General features: G+C 36.9%; 2 protein-coding genes across 2 annotated transcripts in view; both read left to right on the top strand.

The window, feature by feature from the left end:
- The window catches only part of LOC106986173 (olfactory receptor 8K1), a 56192-nt gene extending 44091 nt beyond the window's left edge, over positions 1-12101 (top strand). The window contains exon 3 of the mRNA XM_053203164.1: positions 10876-12101. Coding sequence (XP_053059139.1) covers positions 10885-11844 — 960 coding nt within the window. The 5' untranslated portion in view covers positions 10876-10884 and the 3' untranslated portion in view covers positions 11845-12101. The remainder of the gene's footprint in view (positions 1-10875) is intronic.
- On the top strand, positions 5682-6626 carry LOC106986174 (olfactory receptor 8K5). The gene has a single exon (XM_015084352.2). It carries the CDS (start codon positions 5685-5687, stop codon positions 6624-6626), a length of 942 nt encoding a protein of 313 aa, XP_014939838.1. The 5' UTR covers positions 5682-5684.
- Positions 12102-20785: the final 8684 nt, after the last annotated feature.

Here is a 20785-nt window from a genome sequence, read left to right as displayed (position 1 = left end):
TTTTTAACTTTTTGAGGAACCTCCACACTGTTTTCCAGAGCAACTGCACCAGTTTGCATTCCCACCAACAGTGCTGGAGGGTTCCCGTTTCTCCACATCCTCGCCAGCACCTATAGTCTCCTGATTTGTTCATTTAGGCACTCTGACCGGTGTGAGGTGATATCTGAGTGTGGTTTTAATTTGTATTTCCCTGATGAGGAGTGACCTTGAGCATCTTTTCATGTGCCTGTTGGCCATCTGGATGTCTTTATTAAAGAAGTGTCTATTCATATTTTCTGCCCATTTCTTCACTGGATTAATTGGTTTTTGGGTGTGGAGTTTGCTGAGTTCTTTATAGGTTTTGGATACTAGCCCTCTGTCTGATATGTCATTTGCAAATATCTTTTCCCATTCGGTTGGTTGCCTTTTTGTTTTGTTGATTGTTTCCTTTGCTGTGCAGAAACTTTTTATCTTCATGAGGTCCCAATAGTTCATTTTTGCTTTTAATTCCCTTGCCTTTGAAGATGTGTCAAGTAAGAAATTGCTGCAGCTAAGGTCAGAGAGGATTTTTCCTACTTTCTCCTCTAGGGTTTTGATAGTTTCCTGTCTCACATTCAGGTCCTTCATCCATTTTGAGTTTATTTTTGTGAATGGTGTAAGAAAGTGGTCTAGTTTCATTCTTCTGCATGTTGCTGTCCAGTTCTCCCAGCACTGTTTGTTAAAGAGACTGTCTTTTTTCCACTGGATGTTCTTTCCTGCTTTGTCAAAGATGAGTTGGCCATACGTGTGTGGGTCTAGTTCTGGGGTTTCTATTCTATTCCATTGGTCTATGTGTCTGTTTTTGTGCCAATACCATGCTGTCTTGATGATGACAGCTTTGTGGTAGAGGCTAAAGTCTGGGATTGTGATGCCTCCTGCTTTGGTCTTCTTCTTCAATATTACTTTGGCTATTCGGGGACTTTTGTGGTTCCATACAAATTTTAGGATTGCTTGTTCTAGGTTCGAGAAGAATGCTGGTGCAATTTTGACTAGGATTGCATTGAATGTGTAGATAGCTTTGGGTAGTATTGACATTTTAACAATATTTATTCTTCCAATCCATGAGCACAGAATGTTTTCCCATTTCTTTATATCTTCTTCAATTTCCTTCATAAGCTTTCTATAGTTTTCAGCATACAGATCTTTTACAACTTTGGTTAGGTTTATTCCTAGGTATTTTATGCTTCTTGGTGCAACTGTGAATGGGATCAGTTTCTTTATTTGTCTTTCTGTTGCTTCATTATTAGTGTATAAGAATGCAACTGATTTCTGTACATTGATTTTGTATCCTGCAACTTTGCTGAATTTATGTATCAGTTCTAGGAAACTATTGGTGGAGTCTATCGGATTTTCCATGTATAATATCATGTTATCTGCAAAAAGTGAAAGCCTGATTTCATCTTTGCCAACTTTAATGCCTTTGATTTCCTTTTGTTGTCTTATTGCTGGTGCTAGAACCTATGGTACTATGGTAAACAACAGCGGTGAGAGTGGACATCCCTGTCGTGTTCCGGATCTCAGGAGGAAAGCTCTGTTTTTCCCCATTGAGGATGATATTAGCTATGGGCTTCTCATAAATGGCTTTTATGATGTCTAAGTATGTTCCTTCTATCCCAACTTTCTTGAGAGTTTTATTAAGAAGTGATGCTGTATTTTGTCAAATGCTTTTTCTGCATCAATTGACAGGATCATATGGTTCTTATCTTTTCTTTTGTTAAGGTGATATATCACATTGATTGATTTGCAAATATTGAACCAGCTCTGCAGCCCAGGGATGAATCCCACTTGATCATGGTGAATAATTCTTTTTATATGCTGTTGAATTTGATTTGTTAGTATCTTGTTGAGAATTTTTGCATCCATGTTCATCAGAGATATTGGCCTTTAGTTCTCTCTTTTTGCTGGGTCTCCGTCTGGTTTGGGAATCAAAGTATGCTTGCATCATAGAATGAGTCTGGAAGTTTTCCTTCCCTTTCTATTTTTTGGAAAAGCTTGAGAAGGATAGGTATTATCTCTGCTTTAAATGTCTGCTAGAATTCTGCAGGGAAGCCATCTGGTCCTGGACTCTTATTTGTTGGGAGATTTTTGGTAACTGATTCAATTTCTTCACTGGTTATGGGTCTGTTCAAATTTTCTATTTCTTTCTATTTGAGTTTTGGAAGTGTGTGGGTGCTTAGGAATTTGTCTATTTCTTCCAGGTTGTCCAGTTTGTTGGCATATAATCTTTCATAGTATTCCCTGATAATTGCTTGTATTTCTGAGGGATTGGTTGTAATAATTCCATTTTCATTCATGATTTTATCTATTTGGGTCATCTCCCTTTTCTTTTTGAGAAGCCTGGCTAGAGGTTTATCTATTTTGTCTATTTTTTCAAAAAACCAACTCTTGGTTTCGTTGATCTGCTCTACAGTTTTTTTAGATTCTATATTGTTTATTTCTGCTCTGATCTTTATTATTTCTCTTCTTCTGATGGGTTTGGGGTGTCTTTGCTGTTCTGCTTCTATTTCCTTTAGGTGTGCTGTTAGATTTTGTATTTGGGATTTTTCTTGTTTCTTGAGAAAGGCCTGGATTGCGATGTATTTTCCACTCAGGACTGCCTTTGCTGCATCCCAAAGCGTTTGGATTGTTGTATTTTCATTTTCATGTTTTCCATATATTGTTTAATTTCTTCTCTAATTACCTGGTTGACCCATTCATTTTTTAGTAGGGCATTCCTTAATCTCCATGTTTTTGGAGGTTTTCCAGACTTTTTCCTGTGGTTGATTTCAAGTTTCATAGCATTGTGGTCTGAAAGTGTGCATGGTATGATCTCAATTCTCTTATACTTATGAAGGGCTGTTTTGTGACCCAGTATGTGATCTATCTTGGAAGATGTTCCATGTGCACTTGAGAAGAAAGTATATTCTGTTGCTTTGGGATGCATAGTTCTGAATATATCTGTCAAGTCCATCTGATCCAATGTATCATTCAGGGCCCTGGTTTCTTTATTGATCCTGTGTCTAGATGATCTATCCATTGTTGTAAGTGGGGTATTAAAGTCCCCTGCAGTTACCACATTCTTATCAACGAGGTTGCTTATGTTTGTGAGTAATTGTTTTATATATTTGGGGACTCCCGTATTTGGCACATAGACATTTATAATTGTTAGCTCTTCCTGATGGATAGACACTGTAATTATTATATAATGCCCTTCTTCATCTCTTGTTACAGCCTTTAATTTAAAGTCTAGTTTGTCTGATATAAGTATGTCTACTCCAGCTTTCTTTTGACTTCCAGTAGCATGATAGATAGTTCTCCATCCCCTCACTTTCAATCTGAAGGTGTCCTCAGGCCTAAAATGAGACTCTTGTAGACAGCAAGTAGATTGGTCTTTTTTTTTTTTTTTTTAATCCATTCTGATACCCTATGTCTTCTGGTTGGAGCATTTAGTCCATTTACATTCAGTGTTATTATTGAAAGATGTGGGTTTAGAGTCATTGTGATGCATGTAGGTTTCATGCTTGTAGTGATGTCTCTGGTACTTTGTAGTCCTTGCAACAATTCACTCACAGAGTCCCCTTTAGGATCTCTTGTAGGGCTGGTTTACTGGTGATGAATTCCTTCAGTTTTTGCTTGTTTGGGAGAACCTTTATCTCTCCTTCTATTCTGAATGACAAACTTGCTGGGTAAAAGATTCTTGGCTGCATATTTTTCCTGTTCATCACATTGAAGATTTCCTGCCATTCCTTTCCGGCCTTCCAAGTTTCAGTAGATAGGTCTGCCACTCCTCTTATGTTTCTACCTTTGTATGTTAGGGCCTGTTTATCCCTAGATGCTTTCAGAATTCTCTCTTTATCATTGTATTTTGCCAGTTTCACCCTGATATGTCATGCAGAAGATCAATTCAAGTTACGTCTGAAGGGAGTTCTCTGTTCCCTCTTGGATATCAATGCCTGTTTCCTTCCCCAGATCAGGAACTTCTGAGCTATGATTTGTTCAAGTACACCTTCAGCCCCTTTCCCTCTCTTCTTCTTCTTCTGGAATTCCTATGATATGGATATTATTCTGTTTGATTGCATCACTTAGTTCTCTAATTCTACCCTCATACTCCTGGATTTTTTTATCTCTCTTTTTCTCAGCTTCCCCTTTTTCCATAATTTTATCTTCTAATTCACCTATTCTCTCCTCTGCCTCTTCAATCTGTGCTATGGCCGCCTCCATTTTATTTTACACCTCATTTATAGCATTTTTTAATTCCTCACGACTATTTTTTAGTCCCTTGATCTCTGTAGCAATAGATTCTCTGCAGTTCTCTGTACTTTTTTTCAAGCCCAGCGATTAATTTTATGACTATTATTCTAAGTTCTTGTTCTGTTATATTTCTTAAATCAGTTTTGGTCAATTTTTTAGCTGTTGCTACTTCCTGGAGTTTCTTTTGAGGATAATTCTTCCATTTTGTCCTTTGGGTAGTCCCTGTGGTAGATCCAACTTGAAGGGAACTTCCCCTGTGCTGTCTGGAGTAACTTGAGTTGGTGAGTGGGGCCGCAGTCAGACCTGATGTCTGCCCCTAGCCCACCACTGGGGCCACTGTCAGACTGGTGTGTACCTTATTTTCCCCTCTCCCAGGGGCAGGACTCACTGTGGAGTGGCGTGGCCCCTGTCTGGGCTGCTTGCACACTGCCAGGCTTGTGGTGCTGCTTAGATGGTATTTGGCCAAGGGCATATTAGACTGGGTGGATCCACAAGTTGCACAGGGGAGGGTGGGGCAGGCTTAGCTAGATTTGCCCTTTGTGGTCCTCTGTGGGAGGGACCCTGCAGCACTGGGAGGGAGGCACGCCCATCGGAGGCATGGATCCACAGAAGCACAGCATTGGGCGTTTGCAGGGTGCAAGCAAGTTCGGTGATGGGAACTGGTTCCCTTTAGAATTATGGTTGGGGGATGGGATAGGGAAATGGCACTTGCCAGTGCCTTTGTTCCCCTGCTGAGTTCTGTCCTTCTGGGGCTCAACAACTCTCCCTGCCGGTGTCCTTTCACCCTCCCCACTCTCTGAGAGCAGAGCTGTTGACTTTTAACATTCCAGATGTTAAGTCCCGCTGGCTGTCATAACTCACAGAATCCGGCCTCTTCTCTCTGCAAACCAGACTTCAGGGGCTTTGCCTTGTCCAGTGGGATGCCCCTCCACTGCCCTAGCTCCCTCCCGCCAGTCCGTGTAACACTCAACACTTTTCTGCCCTTCCTACCCTCTTCGGTAGGCCTCTTGTCTACGCTTGGCTCCAGAGATTCCGTTCTGCTAGACTTCTGGTGGTTTTCTGGGTTATCTAGGCCAATGTGGGTGGAATCTAAGTGATCAGCAGGACGCAGTGAGCCCAGCATCCTCCTACACCAATATCTTTGCCAATCTTGTATGGCTTTTTAAAAATCAATGGGTATGTTCCAAATATTGTTGGCTCTATTTAAAGTTTAATCGGCTATCCCAGTACATTTGTTTCATGTGGATCTCTTGCTGAGAAGTAGAGAATTCTATCATTTGTTTTAGTTTCAAAATAAGATGTGGAAATTCTTCTTCTATCCCCACTACAAAGAAATATTTACATTGTGTCTACAAATATTGTAATTTATTTAAATGAACTACATGAAAGCTAATAGCAACCTCTCTGTGTCTTCCCAGAAGAGCTAACTGGAGTACATGGGCCAACAGAATCTAACATCACAGATGGAGTTCATTCTGATAGGAGTCACAAGGCAGCCTGAGCTACAGGTTCCCCTTTTTGGGGTCTTCCTCATCATCTATACAGTCACAGTGGTAGGCAACCTGGGCATGATCATCTTGACCCAGGTGGACTCCCGCTTACATACACCTATGTATTTTTTTATCAAACATCTGGCTTTCATTGATCTTGGTAATTCTACTGTCATTTGTCCCAAGATGCTGGTAAATTTTGTTGTGGATCAAAATGCCATTTCTTATTATGCATGTGCCACACAGTTGGCTTTCTTCCTTATGTTCATCATTAGTGAACTTTTCATCTTGTCGGCCATGGCCTATGACCGCTATTTGGCCATCTGTAACCCTCTGCTCTACAATGTTATTATGTCACAGAGACTTTGTCACATGCTAGTGGGCATTCCATACCTCTACAGTACCTTTCAGGCTCTAATGTTCACTATTAAAATTTTTACATTGACCTTCTGTGGTTCTAATGTCATCAGTCATTTCTACTGTGATGATGTTGCCTTGTTACTTATGCTCTGCTCAAATGCACAAGAAATAGAATTGTTGATCATACTATTTTCAGCATTTAATTTGATCTCTTCCCTGCTGGTAGTCCTCGTGTCTTACATACTAATTCTGATATCCATATTTCAAATGCATTCTGCAGAGGGTAGGAAAAAAGCTTTCTCCACGTGTGGGTCTCATTTGACAGTGGTGATTGTGTTCTATGGATCTCTACTATTTATGTACATGCAGCCCAAATCTGCCCACTCCTTTGATACTGATAAAATGGCTTCTGTGTTTTACACATTAGTGATCCCCATGCTAAACCCCTTGATCTACAGCTTAAGAAACAAAGAGGTAAAAATTGCCTTCCGCAGGGTCTTTAGGAATCAGCACAAACTTTGTATCTAATATTCAACATGGAATAATGTTCTAATAAACAATGATAAAGGCAAATGTCACTTGATAATGTATCTAATTCTTTTTGACTCCAGAACAAAGACTAATTATCATGTACAAAGTAATCTCTTCTATTTAACCAATATACTTATATATATATTCAGTTCATATTTTGGATCTTAATTAAATGCACTCACCCAAAACATTCCTTGCTTTTGATTCAAAGTTTATTTTAATTATCCCATAGAACTTTACATTATTCCCACTGGAAACCTTATTAAATGCTGCATCAGTAAACTAAGTGTGTGTTTGTTTCTTTCAAGTTTTTTTTTTGGGGGGGGGCAAAGGGGATAGGGGGTAGGTATCTTCACAATCTTATTTACTCTGTATTTTCTGAACCCACAACAAAGTATAAACAAAGTGAATCTTTTGCAGATAATGTATAGTTGGATCATGATTCCTTAAAAATCCATTCCCCCAATTTCTACCTTTGGAGAATTGAATTTATTTACATTTAAAGTAATTACATTACAAGGTCTTCTTGAGTTTATGGCTCAACACTAACTTAGGAATGTTTATAGTAAAAGTCCACAAGTGATTAAAAGAACGAGCATGGAATTATGAGCTGAACAATTCCAGGGTCACATAAGGCAGGAAGACATGAAAATTTCCGAAAGCCAGAGTGTAGAGTCCATGTTTAACACCTAAGCATCCAGTAGAGATCTGAGGTAAAAACTACTTCAGATTTCTGTTCGTATAGTTTGAAAACAAATCTCAAAAAAAGCCAAGTAATACTTGTTTATAACATTATGAACATTGTTTAACAGTGTTTATAACTTAGCATTATCTTAGGAAGATAAAAAATATATAGTCTTCATTAACAGACAGTTCACAATATTCAGCATCCAATCACAAGTACTAGATATGAGTGAAGGCATGTGAAGAAAGAAACATGTGATCCTACCCAGGAAATAATTAAAATAGGTTCTAAAATGACAGTGATGATAGAATTACCAGGCAAGGACTTTATAACATATTAAACATATGAAAACATATGCTCAATGTATTGAATAATTTAATAAAAACACTCACCTTTTGAGGACACAAATGAAAGATTTAAAGATGACCAAAGGGAACTTCTATAAATTAAAATACAATATTAGACGTAAACACATAAATTGGACGAAAGTAACAACAGCTGAAAAAGAAATAACTTCACTTAAGCATATCACAATAGAGGCTGCCCAAAATGAAGCCAGAGGGAAAACAAAAATTAAATAAACACTTTGAAAATTGTCTAAGTGATCTCCAGAACAATAACAAGCTGTATACTATACATTTAAATGTAGGTCTAAGAAGAAAAAAGAGAGAATGTGGAACAGAAAACCCATTGCAAGAGATGTTGGCCAGAATGTTTTTTTTCCAAATTCATTAGAAAACATTAACTACAATCCCAAAGATTTAAGAAGCTAAAAATATTCTAAGCAGGGTAAACAGAAAGGAAAGTATACCCACATTACAATAAAATTTCCAAAACCCAATGATAATGAGAAATCCTTAAAAACAGAGATGAAAGATACTTCATGAACAGGGAAAGAAAAGATTTACCACTGATGCATTGGCAGAAACAATATGTCACAAAACATTGCCTTATGTTAGCCCATAATTATATATCTAGTAACAGTATATTTGGATAATGGATGCTGTACTATCCAATATCGCATTATCTTTTTCTAGGAAGTCATTCTTTCATTTACCCTTGCATAGTTGTGTGTGTGTGTGTGTGTGTGTGTGTGTGAGAGAGAGAGAGAGAGAGTATGTGTGTAATATAACTAATATGTGCATGAACTGAAATGCTGAGCATATTTATGATTCCCAGTGTTCAATGATATTGTATAATTTATTCAGTTAGACACCCATACAAAACACTTCTGATCTTTCTCAATGGGATACTCCAGGAATAATTTCAGAGACCCATGGTACTCTCGCTCAAGTAATTACATGCATTTTTTTTTTTTAATTCTGGAGTCGGATTAAAACTTTAACAGAATGAGTCTCAAGGGGGCAGAGAAATGTTTAAATACATTCTGCAGCAACCAGTGAGGATTAAAACAATAGGAAGTCAAAGTTGATTCTCCAGTAAGGTAAGTAGAAAACACTGGTCTTGGAAAATGTCAGGACGTACAGCTTAAACTGGGTCATCACCAAAGTCTTGAAGGGCATTATGCTCTGCAAAATTGCTTTTTTCTTTGCAATATACTTTTCTGCCATCAATAGGATTAATGTGTAGGACAGATCTATTATATACTCTCTGGTACTCTGAGCTGTGCTATTAGATCACCTTTGTTGTCAAATAACTTAACTGCTTTTGTCATTTGTTTTAACAAGAATCTTCCTGTATCCTTATTTACCTCATGTTCCTCTTGTTCAACTATTCATTTCCTACTGACTCAGGGTGACCTTAATAGAGAGAAAGACTCCTATTGTGTTTATGAGAATATACTCTGAAGACAGAATAACTTTTTTTTTAATTTTGACCCCACCACTTATTATCTGAGTGACCTTAGTTAAGTCATTTCCTTGACGTTCACATGGATATGGTCCTACCATCGATTTTCTAGAATTACTGTATGCATCATATGAGTTAATCTATGTAAAGTGCTCAGAAAAGTGTCAGGCACGTAATGAGTTCTCCATCAGTGCTTGATATCCATTTGTATTCTTCTTTCCACTGGGCCTCTTTAGATGTATCTCTATGAAGAATTCATAAATAATTAGATTGGCCAAATCCCTTTTAGTGCAAAAGGAGTGTATGATTGGAGGATCATTAGTATAAGTGATTCGCCAGGCAGAAATACCAGATGTGGCAAACGTGGACATGATACAAATAACAATATTCTGAAATTAATATAGTACAGCATTAGATTTTGTAGAGGGTAAATAGACTGAGCAGTAATGTGAGAATATTGAGATATATATTTAATGTCAAAGGTTTCCTGAACATCACCTTTTGCATCACTCCGTCAACCATTTGAAAAGTTTTTTTAATGTCTTGTTATTTTAAACAGATATGATCATTGTCAATAAGGTAAAGCTTATGGTTGAGGTGTATATGTTTTCTGGGCTTCAGAATTTTAGCAGACATATAGGGGTGCCGGGTGGTTCAGTCGGTTAAGCGTCCGCCTTCAGCTCAGGTCATGAGCTCACCTTTCCTGAGTTCGATCCCCAAGTCAGGCTCTGTGCTGACAGCTCAGATCCTGCAGCCTGTTTCAGATTCTGGGTCTCCCCCCCACTCTCTGCCCCTCCCCCGCTCATGCTCTGTCTGCCTCTCTCAAAAATAAGTAAACATTGGGGTGCCTGGGTGGCTCAGTCAGTTGAGCATCTGACCTCAGCTCCGGTCATGATCTCAGGGTTTGTGAGTTTGAGCCCCAGGTCAGACTCTGTGCTGACAGCTCAGAGCCTGGAGTCTGCTTCAGATTCTGTGTCTCCCTCTCTTTCTGCCCCTCCCCTGCTCACGCTCTGTCTGTCTCTCTCTCAAAAATAAAAACATTAAACATTACGTTTAATAAAACATTAAAAACATTAAAAAATATTTGTAAAATTAAATAAATAAATAAATAAATAAATAAACATTAAAAAATTAAGTTTCCATCACTATGTGTTGTGTGTGGGTCTCAGTCTATCAAAGTGAAGCTATCAATTAGGAATGCCCAGGGACCCATGCTATTCTTGGTCTCAGAGAGGTGGGGGAAAGGACTTGGAGTTCTGCCTTGATTGGGGTCAAGGATGGGATGTCTGCAGTTTCATGGGTTTGCTCGTCATCCGTGAATTTAAAACCTAGGAGGCAGGAATTAAAGCTTGGGAAGGGAAATGCAGGGTACCTCCAGCAGTAGGCCCTCTAGGTCACCCAGGGCCTTCCAAAAGGGGGACTTCATGAGTGAGGTGGTCTGATCTTTCCCTAGTTGTGTACCTGGCAACGTGCTTATCTGAGAGGGATGTTTTTGAAATCAATGCCTTGGCAATCAAAAGCTTAATCTCAGAGATTTACGTTATAATACATTACAATTAAAAAAGCTGATTGTTAGGCATTTGCACTACAGTGTGAGTATAGGTGTGTGTAGTTTGGGCCTGAGGGGAAGAGGAGTTTTCATTTATGTTTCAAGGTAAAGAGAGTATATCTCTATCTCACGCACAGTATTTTAAATTCTTTTAAAAGATAGCCTCTCAAATATAATACATAGTGATTTTGTACCTTACACAGGTTACCAAGATGAATCCTATGGAGAAACAGAATCATTCTGCAGTGATTGAGGTGACTGAATTTATTCTCCTGGGGATCACCAGCAACCCTGGGCTGCAAGCACCTCTCCTTGCAATCTTCCTTATCATATATTTGATCACAGTGACAGGCAATCTGGGCATAGTTATCTTGACCCATTTGGACTCCAAGCTAAATACCCCCATGTACTTTTTCCTTAGACATCTGTCAATTACTGATCTTGGTTACTCCACTGTCATCGGCCCAAAAATGATGGTAAACTTTGTGGTGCACAAAAATACAATTTCCTACCATTGGTGTGCCACCCAGCTGGCAGTCTTTGAGATTTTCATCATCACCGAACTGTTCATTCTTTCAGCAATGGCCTATGATCGCTACGTAGCCATCTGCAAACCTCTCCTCTATGTGGTCATCATGGCAGAGAAGGTGCGTTGGGCGCTGGTCCTTATTCCTTATTTCTACAGCACATTTGTGTCACTCTTTCTCACAATCAAATTATTTAAATTGTCCTTCTGTGGCTCCAACATTATCAGTTATTTTTACTGTGACTGCCTTCCTCTCATATCCATGCTCTGTTCAGACACACATGAATTAGAATTGATCATTTTAAGTTTTTCAGGCTGTAATCTGCTCTCTTCCCTCTTGATTGTTCTTATATCCTACATGTTTATTCTTGTGGCCATCCTCAGAATGAACTCAACCGAGGGGAGATACAAAGCCTTCTCAACCTGTAGTTCCCACTTGACGGTGGTGGTCGTGTTCTATGGGACATTATTGTTTATTTACCTGCAGCCCAAATCCAGCCATACTTTTGATATTGATAAGATGGCCTCTGTGTTTTACACCTTGGTGATCCCTATGCTGAATCCATTGATCTACAGCTTAAGGAACAAAGAAGTAAAAGATGCTCTGAAGAGAATTTTAACCAACCGATGCAAAATTTCCACTTAATATCATACAGTTCAGTTGCAAAGGTGGGTCCAAAAGTCTTTGTTTAATGCTCTGCCAGTTCAATTATAGCATCAAAAAGTAGGAATGTTTTACCTGATTGATCGCGTTCCTCCTTTTTTGGACAAAACTCCTCCTATATCTTCCTGTATTCTTCTCCATCCCAACTGAATAAATGAACGAATGAATTAATTAATATGATAGCCAGATAATTTAAGTTCCAAGTTATGTCCAAGGTCATATTGGAGGTTGTAGGCAAATCATATTGAACTTGGGTTTGTAGAAGTTAAAAAAAATCTTAGTCGAAATGGAATAAAACTTACCAGAAAATACTAATGTGTTTTTTATAGTAGTGATTTTGTATTGATGATAGGTAAGATTGTGTATGCTAGGCAGGAGGCAAGAAAGTAAGTAAATGTGTGATTATAACACAACATGATCAAATCGTTTCAAGAATCTAGGCTAAATAAGAAAGCATAACACTTCAGAATGATATTATCAGTTGGCTTGAGTTCATATTTTCTATTTCAAGGATACAGGGGTCATCTGGGAAGATTGTTTCATTAAGAACATGAGAAAAATATTGGCTGATTCTTGATCCCCCTTGACAGGTCCTCATACTATATAAGTAACTTTGATTTACCATAGGCTCCTGATAAGCTGATTTAGAATCAACAAACTCAAGATCAAGGAGTTATTTGGTCGTCTATCAAAATGACATCAAGATTTTGAAAAATCTATAGCAGTAATAGCAAAGATTAAAGATAAATAAGGCTATTTTTTTAAGTTTATTTATTTTTTATATTTGAGAGAGAGAGAGAGACAGAGAGAGAGCATGAGTGAAGTTGGGGCAGAGAAAGAGGGAGAAAGAGCCAAGCAGGCTCCATGTTCCTTATGCAGGTAGGGTTCAAACTCATAAACCATGAGGTTATGACCTGAGCTGAGATCAAGAGTAGGATGCTTAACTGACTGAGCCACCCAGGCGCCTGTGAAACATTCCTGTCTATTTGGTCCCCTTCCTCAGCCTGTATATACAGTGATGCTTTTGCACGGACTATGCTAACGAGATGCTTCATTCACATTGTGCACTCACTCAGCGAATGGATGGACTCCTTACATTTTCATATTATCTTTGTTATTTCATGGATATTTTTTAGACTTTTAAAATATGTACACTACCTCACTAGTGTTTGTTTCAATCTGCCCTCGTATTAAAAGTTAAAATTGTGGGAAATTAAATCAATACATGAACCATGCCTTCCTTGTGCTAAATCCATGCATTTTGCTTACTTTCCTCCTTTAATGTAGTTTACTTTGTTAAGAGAGTTGATCTCAAATTTTCTCATGACAAATAGAAAAAATAACTATGTGAGGTGATGGGTATGATAATTAGCCTGACTGTAGCGATCATTCCATGATATATTACAAATATCAAACCATTGTTTTATAGTTTAGTTTTATACAATGTTTTTATTGATTATAATCTCAATAAAGCTAGACTTTTTAATTTTTTAAATAAAGTGAACTGACTAAAATAAAACATAAATTCAATACAATAAAATGAATACAAAGTTGTGTTCTCTGATGATATCAACTTTGTTTACCATGTTGACTTTGGATCTTATCCTTCAGCTTATTTGTTGTTATGAGCGCATTTTATTTTCTAGCTTAACAGTTTATATTGTACTGCACAGTCTTTTTCATTTCCATTGTTATTCACAAAACAAAAAGTAACATCAAATAATATTAATAGCTTTCTCCAATACCATCCATTATAGAACGGTATTTTAAAAAATCATAATTCACCATGCCTCTGCAACTTACTTTCCTTACTTGACAATTCATCATCAGCATCTTTCTTGGTCAATAACTGTTTTTTAATATTAGCATTTTTAATATCAGCATGCTGTGAAGTACCCATCAGTCACTTTGTCTTTGCCATTCCTTGGTTGATGAACATTTGATTATTTGCAGCTTTTTATTTATTTAATCGTTATTTTTAAAAAAAACCCTAAAAAAATAGCCTTATACTTAGGGCTTGATATTACTATCGCTTCTTATTTCAGAGTAAATATTTAGAGTTTTTCACATTCTTTTAAAAAATTTTTAAAAATACTTATTTAGTTTTGAGAGAGAACACGAGTGGAAGGGGCAGAGACGGATGGGAACACAGAATCTGAGGCAAGCTGCAGGCTCTGAGCTGTCAGCACAGAGCCCCATGTGGGGCTCGAACTCACAAACTGCGAGATCGTGACCTGAGCCAAAGTCGGATGCTTAACCACCTGAGCCATCCAAACGCCCAGGGTTTTTTCACATTCTAATGATATGTTGGGTAAACATTTTATAAATATGCATAATAACTTGAAATAAAAAAAACACAGAATAAAGTCCTATGCATTGTGATTTTACCAAAAGTATTTTTATTTTATTATTTTTTAAGAGATATGAACATTTACTGACTTATCATTTTCATTGTGTGATTGCATGATGATAAAATTGCAACATGTGACTAATAGGTGATTATTACTTTCAGCTGATAATCAGGTGATTATTATCATCACTAGCTGATATTGTGAGCTATTTGATATTCTAGCTACATCAGGAATGGCTCTAAAACATTACCTTCTTTTCTCCAGGAAATTTATCATATTCCTGACTTCATTGGTTAGGGCTATTGTCCCTAATTGCCGCGAAGTACCGATTCTCATCATAATTATAATGGTAAATAGTTTAGAAATAATGCAACCGGGGCGCCTGGGTGGTTCAGCTGGTTAAACGTCTGACTTGATTTCAGCTCAGATCATGATCTCAGGGTTCGTGAGTTTGAGCCCCACATTGAGCTTTGCTCTGGAAGTGTGGAGCCTGCTTGGCATCCTTCCTCTCCCACTCCCTCTGCCCGCTCCCTGCTCATGTTGTAAATAAATAAATTAGTTAATTAATTAATTTAAAAAAAAACCAGAATGCTACCAACCTATATGAAAATCCTTTGGTATTTGTACACTCTCTTTCTCCCAAAGTTAGGACCTTTAGTTTTTCTTGTATTTTCACCCCATATCTAATTAATGGCTTCATGCATACAAATTTTTAGTTTGGAAATTGGAATATATTTGTATCAATGATTAAATGGAATTAGTTACAAGGCCCTAATGTCTCAATTGCAAAGCGCACGCTCCAATTATTTCTAAAAGTCCTTGAGATTGATTTCCTACATGGAATGTACATTGATTTCTTGAATTCCTTTCCTATCACCTCTGTTTAAAAAACAAAAAACAAAAAAAAAACAAAAAAACAAAACAAAACAAGATATACTGTTTCTTGAAGGGGCTTTTGCAAACACTTAGAACAGAAAGCCATTCTGGCTTCAAGAAACTGGAGAGAGTTGGCTCAAAAAAGAATGATCTCTTTTACTATGTTATCCTAAGTATCCAAGTAGTTCATCCCTTAACTTAACATCATAGGGTCAAGACAAAAGTACAACTTTTAACAAGACTCAATGTTAAGTTTGGGATCAAATTTTGATATGAGAATAATTTAATAACTGCTACCAAATGTTCCTTTTCAGAGCAGAATGTTCTAAACCTAACCTCATGGTATGCAAGCTAGGTCCCGCGTATCTGGCTTTAGGTCTGCTTTTGATACAGTACACAAAAGATCCAGAATAGCTAAAACAATTTTTGAAAAAGAATGAAGTTGAAGAACTTACATTATTGATTTAAAGACCAACTATCAACCTGGAGTAATCGAGAGAATAGAGTGCCCCAAACATGTACACATATATGTTCAATTATCAGCTAAGAAACCAACGTGACTTAATAGGATCCAAGATATATTCTACAAATCAGTAACAAAAGACACTATGCAAAAACTGGAGAAAAAGATTAGAAAATACATTTCACAGAAGAAATATAAAAGGCCAATACACACATATAAAAAGTTGAACATCCTTAGTCACCAGGGAAATGAAATTAAATAACTATGAGCTACCACTTGTCACCCACTAGGGTGGATACAATTTAAAATAGTAGGTTGCCAAAGAATCACATATACAAAGAATCATATCAGCTGCTACGTTCAGCTCCTGAAATTATCATACGTTGCTGATTTTAAGGTACAAAGGTACTTCACTTTGGAAAATGGACTGGCAGTTTTATGTAAAGTTAAACATGTTACTCCCAGGAATTCTTTTCCTAGATGCTTACACGAGAGGAATAAAAAGATCTCCAGCAAAACAGGTGTATGTTAATGATACTGATAACTTTACTCATGGCAGTACAACATGGAAATATTTCAACTGTCCATCAATAGATAAAACATAAATTGTAGTATATGCATTGACTGAAGTACAACTCAACAGTAACATGGAATACATGTCCATGTGTATAACAGAGTGTATGAATTTCAATAGCATTACGTTGAGCAAAAGAAACCAGACATAAACATTATTCCATTTACATCAAGTTCCGAAACAGGTAAAATTCAGCCATCGTGAAAGAAATCACAGTAATTGTGGCTTAGGATACAGTGTGGGGTAATTAGCTGCACAGACACACATTTTAAGGTGATGAAACTCTCTCTAATTGGAAGCAGGAGTAATACTGGAAATGTTATTTTTCAAGTGGTGTCCATGCACAATCGGCATTTTATTTTCCCTAAGTTATACCTTAAAAACATATTGTCTTATTTACATTTTTATTTAATTTTAAAAAATACATCGTTTTAGAAGAAACCAGTATAATATGGTCATTTTTTTCCTTTTTCTTTCCAAGTTTTTATTTAAATTCCAGTGAGTTGACGTACGGTGTAATGTTAGTTTCAGGTGTGCCATATAGCGACTCAACCCTTCCATACAACCCTTGGGGCTCGTCACAAGTGTCCTCTTTCATCCCCACCACCCTATTCCAACCACTGCCTCACCCACCTCCCCTCCAGGAACCATCAGTTTGTTCTGTAGAGTTAGAAGTCTGTTTCTTGGATTGCCTCTCTCTGCCCTCCCCCATAGTCATTTGATTTATTTCTTGAATTCCACATATGATGAAATCATATGATACTTGTCTTTCTCTGACTTACTTTGCTTAGCATAATACTCTCTGACTCTATCCACATCACTGCAAATGGCAAGATTTTATTATTTTTGATGGCTAAGTAATATTCCATTACATATATATATATGTGTGTGTGTATACACACACACACACACACACACACACACACATATATATGTGTGTATAAGTATATATACACTATAGCTTCTTTAGCCATTCATCAGTTGATGGACATTTGGGTTCTTTCCATAATTTGACTATTGTTGATCATGCTGCTATAAACATCAGTGTGAATGTGTCCCTTTGAATTAGTATTTCTGTATCCTTTATATAATGTAAATACCTAATTGTGCAACTGCTGGATCGTAGAATATTTCTATTTTTAACATTTTGAGGAACCTCTATACTGCTTTAATATTGCCTTTTTAATACTATTTTCAGTTTGTTTCTCAGAATATTTTGGTTTGTTTGTTTGTTTGTTTTTCAGTTTTAATTCTTATTTTACGTATATTATTTCGTTCACAATTTCTTCTTAGTTTCTACCTTCTTCCTTTAACAAAATTAAGAATTTTCAAAAAGGATCTTGCATTGAATATTTCCTGCTTTAGCAATTGAGCACTATAAGGCAAAACAATACATACATTTTATGTATATATAGTGGGAAGTACTAAATAGGACTATACAGTGGCAAAGTTTCTACGTTTTAAAGTAATACAATATTAACACTAATTAAAATGTGAAAAATTAGTGGTGTACATTGTGTTCCCTAGAGTCACCATTAAATATATATAAATGGAATTTTAAAAACTCTAGAAACATTTCTATAGTCCAAAATTAGACAGCAAAATAAAAACAGGAATAAAAAACAGAAGGAGAAAAGTGGAAAACAAAAGTTGTTTTTATACATTTCTTTCAAGTTTTTATTTCAATTACAGGTAGTTGACATATAGTGTAATATTAGTTTCAGGAGTAGAGTTTAGTGATTCATCACTTACATACAACACCCAGTGATCATCACAAGTGCCCTCCTTAATACCCAACCTAAATACTCTTTTAATCCATTCTCCCTGCCCACCTCCCCCTCCAGCAATGCTGTTTGTTCTCCATAGTGAAGAGTCTGTTTTATGGCTACTCTTTCTCTTTTCCCCCTATGTTCATCTCTTTCACGTCTTAAATCCCACATATGAATGGAATCGTATGGTATTTGTCTTTCTCTGACTAATTTATTTTGCTTAGCATAAGACACTCTAGGTCCATCCACATCATTGCAAATGGCAAAATTTCATCCTTATGGATGGCTGAGTAATATTCCATTGTGTATATACATCACGACTTCTTTCTTGTTAAAATGTCTATGCTACCCAGAGAAATCTACACAATTAATGCAATCCCTATCAAAAACCACCAGCATTTTTCACAGAGCGAGAACAATCTTAAAATGTGTATAGAACCACAAAAGATCCCAAATAGGAAAAGCAACCTTAAAAAAGCAAAACAAAGCTGGAACATGATAATTCCGGACTTCCAGACTTCAAGCTATATTACAAGTCTATAGACATCAAGACTGTATGGTACTGGCACAAAAACAGACACATAGATCAATGGAACAGAATAGAAAGCCAAGAAATGGACCCACAACTATATGGTCAATTAATCTTCAACAAAAGAGGAAAGAATATCCATTGGAAAAAATACAGTCTCTTCAACAAATAGTTTGGGAAAACTGGACAGCAACATGCAAAAGAATAAAGGTTTTTTATAGCGCACACACACACACACACACACACACACACACAAATTCAAAATGGATGAAAGACCTAAATGTGCAAGAAGAAACCATAAAAATCCTAGAGAGAAAAACACAGGCAGCAATCTCCTTGAAATTGGTTATAGCAACTTTTTACTAGACATGTATTCAGAAGTAAGGGAAACCAAGGCAAAAATGAATGATTGAGACTTCGCCAAGATTAAAAGTTTCTGCAGAATGAAGGAAACAATCAACAAAACTAAAAGGAAGCTTACAGAATGGGAGAAGATATTTGCAAATGATGTATGTGATAAAGGATTAGTATCCAAAATCTATAAAGAATTTGTCAAACTCAACACCCCAAAAATAAATAGTATAGTTAAGACATGGTCAGAAGACATGAATAGATATTTTACCAAAGAAAACATACAGATGGTTAACAGACACATGAAAAGATGCTCAATATCACTTATTATCAGGGAAATACAAATCAAAACCATAATGAAATATCACCTCACACCTGTCAGAATGGCTAATATTAACAACACAAGAAGCAACAGGCACTGACAAGGATATGAATGGATAAAGAAGCTTTTCAATTTCTATATAATAAATACAAAGTTTTAAAGAATATATAAAATTATATTAATTATGTATGTTTATAATTTACTTAATAAGTTTCCAAAATACTTAGTTTCTACTATTTTGCCATGCTAATAATATACTCATGAAGATTTTTATATAATTTAATAACTTGTATTATTTTGCAAAGCAGATTTCCAGAAGCAAGTTTTCTACATACTGAACATATGTATGTTTTCAACTGTTTTTGGACCTAAGGCAAGATGTTTAGAAAAATTATATTCCTCAGTTCATGACATTGTACCATCATTGGGCCAGGCAAAGGCCCTCTCTTTCCTTAGTTTATTTTTCATTCCAATTTGTTATTCGCTGAATTGTGTCGCACCGAAATCATATGTTGAAGCCTTAACCCTCAGCATTTCACAATGTGACTGTATTTGGAGGTAGAATCTTTAAAGAGGTAATTTGATTAAAATGGCTTGTTAAAGTCATTTGGATAGGGGCCCTATCCAATGTGACTGGTGTCCTTATAAGAAGAGGAGACTAGGACACCCAGAGAGAAACTAGACATGTACCTAGAACCAACAATGACCATGTGAAGACAGAGTAAGAAGGTGGCCATTTACAAGCTAAGAGACTCCTCAGAACAAACCAAACCTGTCAAGCCTGTGATTTTGGACTTCTAGATTCCACAATTGAAAAGATACATTTCTGTTGCTCAAGCCACCCAGTCTGTGTTTTTTTGTTATGCAGCCCCAGCAAACTCTACATCTTTCACCTTATTTTTTTATTCAGTTCCCTCTCCCACTACCAGCAGGTAACCTTCCTGATGTATTTAATATCTATCTGGTTTTTTTGTGTGTGTTCTCACAGGACAGTTTCCTTTCTACATAATCCTATTGTTCATTGCATGCATAAATATGTATGTATGATTATTACACCTATATTATATATATATAAGATTTACTGGTTAAAATATATATGTAGGTGACAGGAAATTTATGGATATAACCAAGAGGCTTCCTTTTAAAAAAATTAATCTTTGGGGCGCCTGGGTGGCTCAGTCGGTTAAGCGTCGGACTTCAGCTCAGGTTACAATCTCGCGGTCAGTGAGTTTGAACCCCGCGCATGGGGCTCTGGGCTGATGGCTCAGAGCCTGGAGCCTGCTTCCGATTCTGTATCTCCCTTTCTCTCTGTCCCTCCCCCGTTCATGCTCTGTCTCTCTCTGTCTCAAAAATAAATAAACGTTAAAAAAATATAAAATAAATAAAAAATAAATTAATTAATTAATCTTTATTTATTTTTGAGAGAGAGAGAGACAGAGTGTGAGCAGGGGAGGAACAGACAGACAAGGAGACCAGAATCTGAAGCAGGTTCCAGGCTCTGAGCTGTCAGCACAGAGCCCGAAGTGGGGCTCGAACCCACGAACTGCAAGATCATGACCTGAGCCAAAGTCAGACGCTTAACCCACTGAGCCACCCAAGTGCCCCAAGGCTGACTTTTTAAATACTGTGTTTGATTCTTCCCTAGTAGTTACGTTCTACCTTTCCTCACCTGAAATATAATCATTAAG

The sequence above is a fragment of the Acinonyx jubatus genome, chromosome D1 (genome assembly GCF_027475565.1).
Source record: "Acinonyx jubatus isolate Ajub_Pintada_27869175 chromosome D1, VMU_Ajub_asm_v1.0, whole genome shotgun sequence".
In the NCBI taxonomy this organism is placed as follows: Eukaryota; Metazoa; Chordata; class Mammalia; order Carnivora; family Felidae; genus Acinonyx; species Acinonyx jubatus.
Note: the sequence above shows the minus strand (reverse complement) of the source record. Positions and strands in the feature narration are given on the sequence as shown.

Coding starts and splice junctions, on each gene's coding strand:
- LOC106986174 (XM_015084352.2), top strand. CDS start 5,685: ATGGGCCAACAGAATCTAACATCACAGATGGAGTTCATTCTGATAGGA.